Below are 13,100 nucleotides of genomic sequence, written 5' to 3' on the forward strand. Positions count from 1 at the left end.
GCATGTCATTCGCACGGGAAAAAAATACTGCTCCACTTTTCTGCGCACGCATCGAACTAATTGACTTAATGGCTCTTTTTAATGAATTGGAGCGTGCGCAAAAAGTACGGAAAAACATGCACAGTTGCGCACAAAAAAAACCCCGCAACACCCATTGCGTAAAAACACGCGGCACAAATTTGTGCGTAAATGCGCTCACACCCGCGTGACGCCAGCCTTATGGTGCATTCACACGGGCGATTTTCGCGTGCGAGTTCCGTCTGATTGCGATATGGATGGAACGTGTGCGTGGAAACATGACATTGATTTCAACGTGTGCGACTTTTCTCTCGCAGCGATGCTTTCACGTAAGGAATGGCGCATTATTTCTGAATGGGATCTTTTAAAAAGCGCACCGTCGTCGCCCGCCATGTCAGTGCGATGCGAGTTTTACCAGTGAAACTATTGGAAGCACTTGCGTTTTTTTTTCTCACGCTTGTGAAACTCGCACGTACGTAGATGCGAGGCGGGGGTGGGGTTTACATGCGAAACGCATCGTGCGCGCCCAGAATCGCACGTTTTAGAGTGGCATGTCAGTCACGGAGTTTCTCGGACCGATGTCAGGCTCGCCCGCGTAAATGCATGAGGGAGAAAATCAACATTTCTTTACGTTTTTCTGTGAGAACCGCACTGAATCGCCTAGAGAATTGCGCCGTTACGAACAAGGACCTGTTTCCATCGTCCGTAGACTGTCAGGCGATGACAATGCTTTGCGCTAGTCTGCGCTATACAACCCTATCATGTCTGTGGAGATAAAGGGTCTGAAATTAGCAGCAGTGTTTTTGCCCCACCTTAAAGGAGTTTATAGGGGTCATTGAGGGAAGGGGGGGGCAGTACAAACGGGGTAAATCTGTGCCCCCCTGTCTATGCGCTCAGCACGTCCTCCTCCCCTCCCCCTCACAGCACTGTGTGTTAGTATTCAGTACAGCGCTGGTGCCGTCTGAGGCCACGGTCGAGACTTAATCCCACCAATCCTTTTGATAGACATCTTCTTCAGCCAATAGCGGCCCTCCGCGAAAACCTCCGTCCAATCACGGCGCGCCTCCGCTTGACCGACGTTCCCTTCTGCCTATGAGCGCGAGCGCTGCCTAACTGACGAGCCCAACGGCCAATGGGCGCGCGCGGGGGGCGGGCAGTCTGCGATGATTAACCCGTCTGTAAACGTCATTTCAGGCAGTTCGATCGGTAGCGGGAGCGGAGAGCGGACAGCAGGGAGCTCGAAGGCAGCAGCCCCCCACCGCCGGCCTAAGTTACCATCAACACCCGGGGTCAAGGTATAACGGACGAGCCGCCGCCGGCCCGAGTCACCACCTCTGAAGGGAACCACAAACCATTATTATTAACACCATGAGCAGCGACGTCGAAACTCAACAGCAGCAGCAGCCAGCCGCCTTGGAAAGCAAGTCAGGCCCGGAACCGGCGGCCACTGTGGGGGAGAAGAAGGTCATCGGTAAGTGTGCGGTAACGGAGCGGGGTAGGTGTCGGTGGGGAGGGGAGGTTGTTTTTAATAGCCTGGCGGTGAAGGGGTTAACGTCGTTGGCGCAGTCGGTTGGCTTGCCACGCGTTGTGAATGCCCCCCCCACTCCTCCTCCTTTTTCAGGCGCCCGCCCGCCTCACGGCCGTGACGTCACCGCTTCCTGGGGCCTTCAAAATGTCCGCTGGCTGCTCGCGGCCTAGTCAGAAGCTTTTGTGTCCCGGCGCCGCCCGCATTGGTTTCTCCTCTCTAGTGTACAGCGTGAGGCGAACCATTCCATGCGGGGCCGGTTCTGTGTGTGTGGAATACTAGAGCGTGGAGGGGGGGCCTCGTAGTGGTTTGGCCCGGCTCCAGCCACGTGGTGGCTCACTGGTGCTTTCTAGTGAAGGCGCTGCCCTGACTTACAGGCCTGCAAGCATCATGGTGCTGAGGGAGCAGCCACAGGGACTGCCTCGTTTAACCCCTCCTCTACTGGTTGCTAACAGACTTTGTCCTCTGATAAACATCTGCCCTGTAATTACACAATCCATTTACTGATCACTTTTTTTTTTCCCTCCTTCTCTCCTCCTGGCAGCAACCAAGGTTTTGGGCACCGTCAAATGGTTTAACGTGCGTAATGGATATGGTTTCATTAACAGGTGAGTGTTGGGCGTTGTGTTTACATAGCTGATGATCTGTAAGCAGAGGGACACAATGTTACCACTTTATAACAAACTGTCCCTTCCATGCTCTGCCTTCACTGTGGGGGAGGGGCTGCTGGGAAGTGATGGCTGCCAGGGCTGATTCCCCTCAACTGCAGATGGTTACATGGGATGTGGCTTTTAGTTGTGCTCTACTAGGGGTCATAGGTGAAGGGTCCTTGTTAAACTAAAGGGGCACAATCTGAGATCAGTTGGGGATATAGATAGATGGACATATCACACATACCGAAGGAGTAGTAGATGCTTGGAAGAAACTTCCAGCAGGTGTGGCTGGCAAATCAATAATACATCTTAGTTCAGGCTGCCTGGGAGAAGCATAGGTTTGCCCTAAGAAATGAAAGGGCGAACTTAATGGGTCCTGGGTGGTGGTGTATTTTTTTTATTTTCCTTTTGTTGTGCCATCAGTTTTCTATGGCCGCCTGCACATGGCTGGTTTTTGCATTGTGGAAACCGGAGCGGGCGTCCGCCTCTGGATTCCACAGGAAATACCTTCCATAGTGGTCTTTCCTTCCCACAAGCAGAAATCGACTGCGGTTTATCACTCACCGGGTGGAAAACTGCAGCATGCTTTAGTTCTAAGCAGATTCCAAAGGGATAACTTGCATTGCAGTCAATGGAAGCCGTCCGACCTGCGGCCCTTCTGCAATCACTGCGGAAAGGCCGCAGGATCCGCGTCACCACCTAGTAGCATCCAGCACACCTGCAGTACAAAATAAAGAATCCAGACAGGTACAGAGTCAGGTTCCACTGCAGGATCCGACCGTTGTGTGCAGGCGGCCTATGTCATGTCATGGTTGCTGTGTCTTTAGTACTCTTATCAATAACTTTTTTTTTTTTTTTTTTTTCTTCCCCATCTATAGGAATGACACCAAGGAAGATGTGTTTGTACACCAGGTGAGCATTTCCAATAAGTGTAAGATTTATTGAGCTTTCACAAGTACTGTATAAGGTACACCGATGTGTACTCGCTGTGTGCGGACATTCCTCATACACCATCTTGTCATGTAATATGTGCCAAGATGGTGCGTGCCGTGATTTATTTTATTTTTTGCACACTTCTCAAGCGCTGTGAGGCCCAATTAAAAGTGAATGCAAGCCTGGTATTGCATATTACCTGTAATACACAGCAGGATACAACAAGAAGCAGAGATACTAATTTTCATCTCCTACAATAAAGCCTGCTTCCCAAGTAATCCTCTGATCTCAGAATCACAGTACACGGCACGCCGTAGTTTTATATCACCGTTATTAGTTCACCAGTTATCTTATGTTAACAAGCAGTGTTGTATGACCTCTACTAGAGGAAGCTGCCAGGCTTGTGCTGCTGGACCGCATGGTATTGATCATCTGCTGTCCATGTACCTCATGGCCGGCACACAAACATGTTAGTCAGTTGGGCTGTACACAGGTGTCTGTAGGGTGGGGGGATGCAATCTGTCCAACTTTGGTCCATACAAGCATCCATATCAGACATGCTATATCCAGTGCTCATGGGTATTAGCTGCACACAGATGTGTTTGTGGTGTCTGTGAGTTGCACCTGAGAATCTCAGGCCCAAACTCATCTGCCTGTGTGAATGCACCCTTATTTCTTAATGTTTATGCCTACCATGTCGGTGCATGGGCGAGCAGACTTTAAAGACCATGCATGTCTAACTTATAGGGGTTGTATGTATGGTGTAATGCCCAGCAAGTGCGTTGTCCACTGCCACTATGCATGGCACAGCTGCCCTCACTAGTACTTGGGTTAGGGTGGCTTTACATGGGACACTTCACCTTAATAGTTGTAATCTTCCACTGTGATTCACTTTGTTTTTGTGCCTGCTAATGCGCACACCTTCCTGCAAAGCTGCTAACTAGTTGTTGTCAGACAATGACTGTAATCTGGTGTAAACATTTAATCAACCACCTTCAGGTGAGCTGAAACAAAGCCACTGCTGAGGGATTCCTCTCATGGTGTTGGTTGGTGTTTACATGAAACATTCACTGTATCAAGTGACTGTCTGGATGATAGCTGTCCATATACAGCCATGCTGGCACTATTAATGGGCTGTTTACATGGAATGATTATCACTGGAATCTGAGTGATAATCATGCGGTGTAAATGCACAAACCGCCTCCTATTCATTTACGGGTTTTTATCATGGACTTTCAGTCAGCTTTAAAACAATGGCTTGTTTAGTGTAGACTCTTATTTGGAGTTGGGAATCACTTGAGGTATCCCATCCCCTCTGCACCTCCTTGGGCCAAGTTGAAATACCATGCCTCTATGGTGCAGAATATGCACTAATGTGTACAGATGATTATTCAGTATAATCGCCTTTTGGGACAAAGCTAAACTGATCACCCGAGCAGGCAGCTGTGGATTTTCCCCCTCTGTAGTGTATTGGGTGATTATACACCTTTTCTGTAGTAACCCCCCCTCCCCCCCCCCCCCCAGAGGCCTTCATGTCTGCTAGAGGTAGCGCAGGCTTCACTATCTGAGCACCAGCTTTATTGCCACTTGTCTTGTATATTAAACTTTCTGTCTATTTGCTTCAGTTATTTTTTTTTTTATTCCAGACTGCCATTAAGAAGAACAACCCAAGGAAGTATCTTCGCAGTGTGGGAGATGGAGAGACTGTAGAGTTCGATGTGGTGGAGGGAGAGAAGGTGAGGCCTAGATGGAATTGGCTAATTCTTGTTTGTAGTCTTTATTTCGTTCCTCTGTACAAGTCAGAGGGTGCATATAAAGAAACTCAATTACGTAAGTACTAGAGTAGCTTAAAATGAGGTCCATCTAGTACCTGGATTACCCTACATGACTGGCCTTCAAATAAAGGCTGTTGGACTACAGTAGTATGCCACACTAACCTGTCTCTGCAGCGGTGCAGGCAGTGATTGTATAACTTCTATGGTTAGATTCTAGTTGCTACAATGAATCCAGCCATCTTTGTTAACCCTGCATGCACTGGCACTTTTTAAGCCACCAGTACTTGTTTTCTCCAGCGCTGACTTTTTGACTTAAAAAAAAAAAAAAAGTTTTCCTTCAGTTTACAGAAGAATCTGAAGATCTGCATCTAGTTTAAGGCTGTAGATTTTGTCTTTTAACTGGCTTTTTCTCCATAGGGGGCAGAGGCAGCAAACGTAACAGGTCCTGGTGGTGTTCCAGTCCAAGGCAGCAAATATGCAGCAGATCGCAACCATTATAGGCGCTATCCACGTCGCAGAGGTCCTCCACGCAATTACCAGCAAAACTACCAAAACAGTGAAAGTGGAGAGAAGACCGAGGAAAGTGAGAATGCGGCAGAAGGAGAGGGTGCTAACCAACAACGTCCTTACAGGAGGCGTCGTTATCCTCCATACTACTTGAGGAGACCGTATGGGCGCAGACCACAGTACAATAATGCCCCAGTACAAGGAGAAGTAGTTGAGGTAAGTTCAGCTTTAAGTAGAAGGGCCCCCCCCCCCCCCCCCTTCTATGAAACCTCTTACAAACCTGTATTTAACACTATTACATTTTTGTTTAGGGAGAAGGCCAAGGTCAAGGTGATCAAGGCAGACCAGTGAGGCAGAACATGTACAGAGGCTTCAGACCACGATTCCGCAGGTATGTATAAATTGTGGGGCATATGAAATAATTGCTGCACTTCACTTTTTTTTGCCTTTCTGTGTAATGGCAAACACTTCCTAAATGACATTAAAGGTGTCTCACCATGGCTACTGAATTATCCTGTAGTTGGCTATTAACACTAATAGTCGGCCCTCTAGAACGCCACAGAAGTGGAAACTAAAGACTAGAATATTATCCCTTTTTCTAGACAATGTTTGTTAAAGGGGTTGTCCAGCTCGGCACTTCCTGGCTCAGATTAGAAATCTGGCTGGTTTCCCAACCACCTTGCAGAAAGATCACAGCAGCTTTATGCAGTTTCTGAAACTTTCATTGAAGTGAAAGGGTGTCGTGCAAATGGCACCACATGTTCTGGTAGCATGGGTGTTGTGCAGACAGCATAATGTGCTGTGCTACCCCCATTTCTGTAACTCCCATTCACTACATTGGAAGTTATGGAAACATCAAGGCAGTCTCTGGAACACCCTGCATGGTGATCAAAAGTCCAGCCGTGGGCTTATTGCATCACCCAGGAAGTACTGAGATTAGACCACACCTTTTCAGAATGTGGTTACTGGGGGAATCCCTCTGAACACAATGAGTTTACCATAAGTCATGGCTGGCCAGGCATATGTAATACAAGGATCGCTTAAGCCAAGCCAGAACAGGGAGCTGCTTCTACAGAGTGGCTTTTATATTGGGCTCAAGTAGGGACACACTCTAATGCTATAATGCAGCATGTGACAGTCGGCTTCGTGAGGAAGCCCTTTTTTAAAAAATGGATTCTGTGGTAACAGGCTATCAACTTGGTAATTAAAAGCCCATGGCACCATTTTGTAATCTACAATTCTCCTTTTAAACTTTTTAGGGGACCTCCTCGTCAGAGACAACCAAGAGAAGATGGCAATGAAGAAGATAAAGAGAACCAGGGGGATGGATCCCAGGGTCAACAGCCACCTCAACGTCGGTACCGCCGTAACTTTAATTACAGACGCAGACGCCCAGAAAACCCTAAACCACAAGATGGTAAAGAGACCAAGGCAGCCGAAACATCAGCAGAAAACACGTCCGCTCCCGAGGCTGAGCAGGGCGGGGCTGAGTAAATACCGGCTTACCACCTCTACCACCATCCGGGTTAGTGTCTAATCCTGATGAGCACATTTTTATCATAATGGCACAACAGTTTTTCTATATTTTTTTAATTTTAACTTATTAAATAGTTTTTCTTCCAGAACTTTAAGCATGAAAGTGCTAAACTTTAGACACTCCTTTCAAACTTTTTGGAAGCTTTTACAACAAACTATAAATATTTTACTTCCTGAAAGGTTAAAAAAAAAAATGTATCCAATGTTAAGAAACTTGTGTTTTTATTTCCTTGCAGTTTTGTCATCAAAAACAAGATTGAAATTCCAGCAATAAGAAATTGAACAAAGAATTGGAACTGAAGACCTTAAGTGCTTGCTTTTTGCTGTTGACCAGATCTCGTCCTGCATGGTTTCTTGCAGCGATGTTTTTATTTTTTATCTAAGATCTCCTTTTGGGAATGAAACGTTTTTTAAAAACATTTTTTCGCAATCTTACCTGCAAAGGTTTTTAAATTGTTTCTTATCTGGTCAAACCAAGATTTTTAAGAACCTCATTTTTAATTTGTAATAAAACGTACACCTGATTTTTTTCAAACAGTCAACAAATTGCAAGCATCTATTAATAAAGGTCTCAAAGTAAAGTTGTGACTGTTGTGGTCTGGACAATCAATACATGATAAAGCCTGTGATGCTTGAGTGGATGGTGTGGGGTCATATGCTGAGGTCCTAACTTGCACACTTGCCTGATCTTACTGAAATCTAGTTTGATATCAGTTGACTAGAAGTGGCACAACATGCATCAAACTTCCATATGCAAGGTCCCCCAGCATAGCTAGGCGGTGGTGGATTTATTCCAGGTCTACATGCTTCCCAACAGGATGCAGACTGGTGATTGCTAGGTAGATCTGGGGTTCCTTCATGATCTGAAACTTACAGTGTATATTGTGAGTGTCTAATGGTGGAAGACCCTATCAGCTGGAAAATCACTCCTGACTTTCAGCGATTAGTTGTCCTATGTGAAAACAGGACCTGTTAGTATACGGAGTTCAGGCATTTAGTTTAAGCTCACTGAAACAAGTGACAATTGAGTTCTCATTTGGAGCTAACGGACAACTTTTTAAAATATGATTTGCCTGTTCAGTAGATGCTGGAAGATCTCTGCGAGCTCCGCTTTCATTCTCTGATCTATTGCTCCTATGTGAAGGCACTGGAGTGGTGATTGTCGGTACCCTTGGGCTACATAAACATGTAATGGGAATGTTGTGGAACATCCACAGCATCTTTGCTTAAAATACTGCATCAAAATCTGTGCCAATTTCAGCCAGGTACCAGCTGCATATATGCAGATTTTGGCATCTACAATGCTCCCATTGTGTCCTTCACCCAGCAGCCTCTAGGGGGTGCTCATGCTGCTGGTCAATGGCGTGGACTTTCATGCAGTATTTTATGTGGAATCTACTGCAGCACTTCTGCCACATATGAATGTACCCGTAGGCTGCCCATCCATGGGCATTGCGATATTCCATGGCAGATCACCACCGGGGAGCAGAAGCCAGCTAAAGGATCTCCACAGTGAGCCTATCTGACGGGCTCATTGCAGAGAATCGCAGTGATTCTCTGCCCGTGGACAGGGGGGCTGCACTTTCCATAACTATATGGGAAGCGTGCACTCCGTTCCCCGTGGCCAGATTATCACTGCGAGGAACGCAATGCAAAAATGGCCGTGGACAGGTGGCCTTAGGCTGCATTTGTAAATGGCATATCATGCTGTGGCTTTTGGTGCTAATGTCCTTTAGGTGTTTTAGGAGTCTGCAGCAGGTTTCTCCAAATGACTGAAGTCTGATCTGCAGCAAATACCTTGGTAAAACTTACACTGAGGTGCAGCGTTTGGGGTTTTGCTGTAGACAATCGCTGGCAGTTTTGTGAGCGCGCCCTACACTGCTGTAGGCCCTTCATTACTCTAAGGTTCAATGTCTTATCTCCAAGATCTGTGTCTATTCTTGTAAGGCAGGTAGAGTGACTCGTTATCAGAGATCAGACATGGATACGGTTATGGCCAGTCTAGGAAATGCATCTCAAACACTAAGGCCGACTTCAGAAGAGCACTTCCAACTCTGTATTTGGTCTATCTTGGACTAATACAGATACAATGTAGATGGGACTGGTCACATGACTGGACTCTTCACAGCTGGTTTTAAACCACAATCTACTTGTCTTTGCATCCTTGTTTGTATCTTCAATTGGACATAGTGATGACATGGTGAGCAAGGCTGAAAAGACAAATGTCCGTCCAGTTCAGCCTGTTAACTCCCCTACCTTGTTGATCTGTTCTAATGTCATAGGAAAAATTATGGATCCGTATTGTTATATGCTTGTTGAAAACTGGCCTTCACCATTTATACAAGCAAGTGCAATACGGGTGATTCTACATTGTACTCTACAATGCGTTTTGGCAAGACTCCATGGCAGTATGAGTTTATTTTTCATGAGGGAAAATGATGTTCCAGTAGTTGAAAGGAAAATGTTTCTCCATTTTTAAACCCCCCCCCCCCATAGGAAAGAGTGGGTGATATCACTGCAGATCTGCCCAAAAATAAGACACAGCAGTACTTCAATATCGACTGATTCGAGAGAAATAATGCTTGTAAATTGGCCCATTGAAAATAGTGGGTTATCAACATTAGTTCTGTTTAGCAACTGCACAAACTTGGGCATCATTGCCCATATAAACACAAGCTTGGCCTATTACGTGAGCTGCAGCGGTTAGCGCTTGGGTTTTCATGACATTTGACCGGCAGCTGTCAGAAAAGCTCTAGCTGCTGCTGATGGCACTTGTGTGGTATCCTACGGCCAGGGTGGTGCTTCCATTGGCAGCTGCCCCGTGCGTAGGTTTAGCTGCTATCGGCTTGTTACGTGGGAGCGAACCTCTAGGATGTTCCAGATACTGGTAATTGCCCGTCTGCAGCCGGACCGCTGTAAATCACAAGCATTAGCTGCTGGCGCTCATATATTCACACGGGGCAGAAGTGCTGCTGCATTTCCTGCAGTGAAAAATTCTGTGGCACCATTCAAAGCATCAAAGACCCACTCAGTCGGCACCAATGGTCGCACTTTGACTTGAAATTTTTTGGTTAGATTTGTAGCAGATTTTGGCTTGCGGTTTACTATATTGTGTGGAGCGGCCGGTAAGCACTAAGTGCAGCAATTGCTGGTCGGGTGGTGCAGAAGTGGGCGGCCGCTGACACTAAGGTGAGGAGCAGCAGCTGATTAGAGTCCAATCCACACCAGTGCTGCAGGTTTTGACTTTTCAATGTGCACTTCTATGATGTGTAAAAGCCGCATTATTTCTGAACCATCCCATAAGGCTGTGCACACTAGGTGCTGCGGATTTTCCGGAGATGTGGATTTCACCCTTGCATTGCAGAGGGTGAAATCTGCCGTGGGGTTTTTTCAGCACCAAGTGGATGAGGATTTTAATCTCATCCACATGATTTGTACTGTAACTTCACTGCATTTACTCCTGGTTTGAGTATGTGATTACGGTGTGTTCAGCTGTAGCAGGAACAGATCTTCCATATGGAAACTGCAGTATTAGGCTAACTTCACATGGGTGAGTGATATTGGGCTGTGAATCCCACCCCCTCCATATCACGCGCGCCATCCATGTGAGATCCTCATGGAAGCAAGGCGTTTTCACAGCAAAGCAGCCTCACATCTCTTCGGGTGGCAGGGATTCTCCGGTGCAACTGTCATAGATGCTGCAGAGGATCGCTGAGTTCTCCCATTCTCTTTCAATGGGTGCCATGATAGCATGCAGAAAGATAGAACATGCTGCCATTTGTTTCCTGCATTGTGGTTCCATGTGGGAAAACATTGCTTAGGTTCATATTTGTGTCTCGCAACGCACAAATCAGGTACGATTTTTATCGCCCGTGTGAAGCCGGCTTAAAGGGGTTGTCTCGCGGCAGCAAGTGGGTCTATACACTTCTGTATGGCCATATTAATGCACTTTGTAATGTACATTGTGCATTAAATATGAGCCAAACAGAAGTTATTCACTTACCTGCTCCGTTGCTGGCGTCCCCGTCTCCATGGATCCGTCTAATTTTCAGCGTCTAATCGCCCGATTAGACGCGCTTGTGCAGTCCGGTCTTCTTCTTTTCTGAATGGGGCCGCTCGTGCCGGAGAGCGGCTCCGCCCCGTCATGTGCCGATTCCAGCCAATCAGGAGGCTGGAATCGGCAATGGACCGCACAGAAGACCTGCGGTCCACCGAGGGAGAAGATCCCGGCGGCCATCTTCACAAGGTAAGTAAGAAGTCACCGGAGCGCGGGGATTCAGGTAAGCACTGTCCGTTTTTTTTTTTTAACCCCTGCATCGGGTTTGTCTCGCGCCAAACGGGGGGGCTGTTGGAAAAAAAAAAAAAAACCGTTTCGGAGCGGGACAACCCCTTTAAGCAATGTTGATAAAATGTCAAAGGGGTCCAGTTGTAAACTATGGATGGCTTACCCACAGTAAAAGTTATCAGTAGCAGATCAGCTAAGGTATATCACTGAGGACCCCAGCCATTCAGCTGTTCGCAGAGTCGGCGGTCTCAAGCACTAAGCTGATTCCTGCAGGAAGCTGACAGCTCTGTTCTTACAGCAAATGACTCGGCTTGGTATTGCAGACAAAGTTTGCATTGTAAACCTGGCCTGCAATACCAAGCCTAACCACTGCAGTAAGAACAGAGCTGTCAGCTTCCTGCAGAAATCTACTCAGTAGGAGAAGGGGGTGTTCTGGGTGGTGGATTCCAGTCGATCTATTCATTCCTGAGGATAGGCCACCAATTGTTTACAACTGGACAACCCCTTTAACAATATTGTTTATGCAGTATGAAAAATGGAGGGGTCAATTTATGATATTCACCACCTCTTCGATTGATGGAATAAAATTTGGGTCTTGCAGCACATGTAATGTGTACATCCTGACTGGATCTGCAGCCACATCCACAGCAGATTTAGTAGCTGAACATCTGCGTGTGAACGTTCCCAGCCTATCAGTCCTGGTCTGTAACAATGTGTCGGCTCGGGAGGGGCGCTCAGGCTTGTTACATTTGTATCCATCTTAGTGCTGAACAGTTCCTGTTGCTGGATGTAAAGTTTTTGGCCTGTTATCTGGTGCACTTTCCCTGTTCTCTAGTAGGACTTCTGCTCACACAAACTCCTAAGGCCACTAACCCTACACTGGATTTCGGATGTGATTTTTGCATCTGATATGGAGGCATGTCCCGGCCTGACTTAATGATGCTGGGAGTTCGGGTCAGGAGATCTGTGTATAAAATATACCGCCATATGATACACGCAAAAGTGTGGATGACGTGGTGGTGGTACTGGCCTTTAACGGACTAGTATCTTGTACAAACTGTAAAGTCAATGGGCCAAAACTGTACCCCATCGCTGTGTATTCAGCTGTTGAGCCCCTTTCTGAGAACCGAGCGACTGGATAGCAAAGTGCTGCATTCAAACTGTCAGAGGGGTCCTCGTTCATTATAAGAGGGGGCTTCATATGCAAATAAGGAAGATGGAACAATACTGCTGCAGCTCCTCCTAATGGATAACTGCAAATCGTGGTGCGACCCTTCATACAGGTCTTAAGAATGGTTGGGAATTGAAACCCAGGCCAGAATCCATACACAGACAGCTTTTTCGGGGTGTTTGCCCCTCATCAGTGTGCAGTAGGCTTTTGTCTTAGCAGAAGGAGGGCTTCCCTACAGCATTTTTTGGAAAACGCACTTGCTGGTTTTAATGTTTTTTTTTTTTTTAGCCAAAGTGGACTAAAAAGAGACTTTTTACACAGGATGCAAATACGCCACAGCAGGTATCCCACACCCTAAGATGCAGGCCTGACTGCGGCTTTTGATGCGGAATTGCAGGCAGATTTCAAGCCACTTTTAATTCTGTATCAAAATCTGCAAGTAGCCTAAAGAATTTAATGCAGAGTTTTCCACGGCTCGCGGAGTGACCTATTCCGTCCTGTGGGAAAGGTCCCAAAACAGAAGTATAAAAGTAGGACTTTCCTGCTGGCTTTGGTTCAAAAAACTGCAAGTGCACTTTCCAAAAAAATGCTGCGTGAGAAGCCCCTTTAATAGGGTCTATCCTGCTTGCTCTCCGTTAATCTTACCGGACGAAGTAGCGCAGCGTGCTCTGCTCTATTGTAAGATTTGTGCTGCATC

At 46.7% G+C, this 13,100-nt stretch overlaps 1 protein-coding gene across 1 annotated transcript; it reads left to right on the top strand.

Annotated features, from left to right (window-relative positions):
- The first annotated feature begins 1,205 nt into the window (after positions 1-1,205).
- On the top strand, positions 1,206-7,528 carry YBX1 (Y-box binding protein 1). The gene is made up of 8 exons (XM_066606738.1): positions 1,206-1,489; positions 2,088-2,151; positions 3,075-3,108; positions 4,776-4,865; positions 5,322-5,627; positions 5,723-5,802; positions 6,671-6,936; positions 7,184-7,528. Exons 1-7 carry the CDS (start codon positions 1,387-1,389, stop codon positions 6,903-6,905), a joined length of 912 nt encoding a protein of 303 aa, XP_066462835.1. The 5' UTR covers positions 1,206-1,386; the 3' UTR covers positions 6,906-6,936; positions 7,184-7,528.
- The last annotated feature ends 5,572 nt before the right edge of the window (positions 7,529-13,100 follow it).

This window comes from Eleutherodactylus coqui, chromosome 6 (genome assembly GCF_035609145.1).
Source record: "Eleutherodactylus coqui strain aEleCoq1 chromosome 6, aEleCoq1.hap1, whole genome shotgun sequence".
Taxonomy (NCBI): domain Eukaryota; kingdom Metazoa; phylum Chordata; class Amphibia; order Anura; family Eleutherodactylidae; genus Eleutherodactylus; species Eleutherodactylus coqui.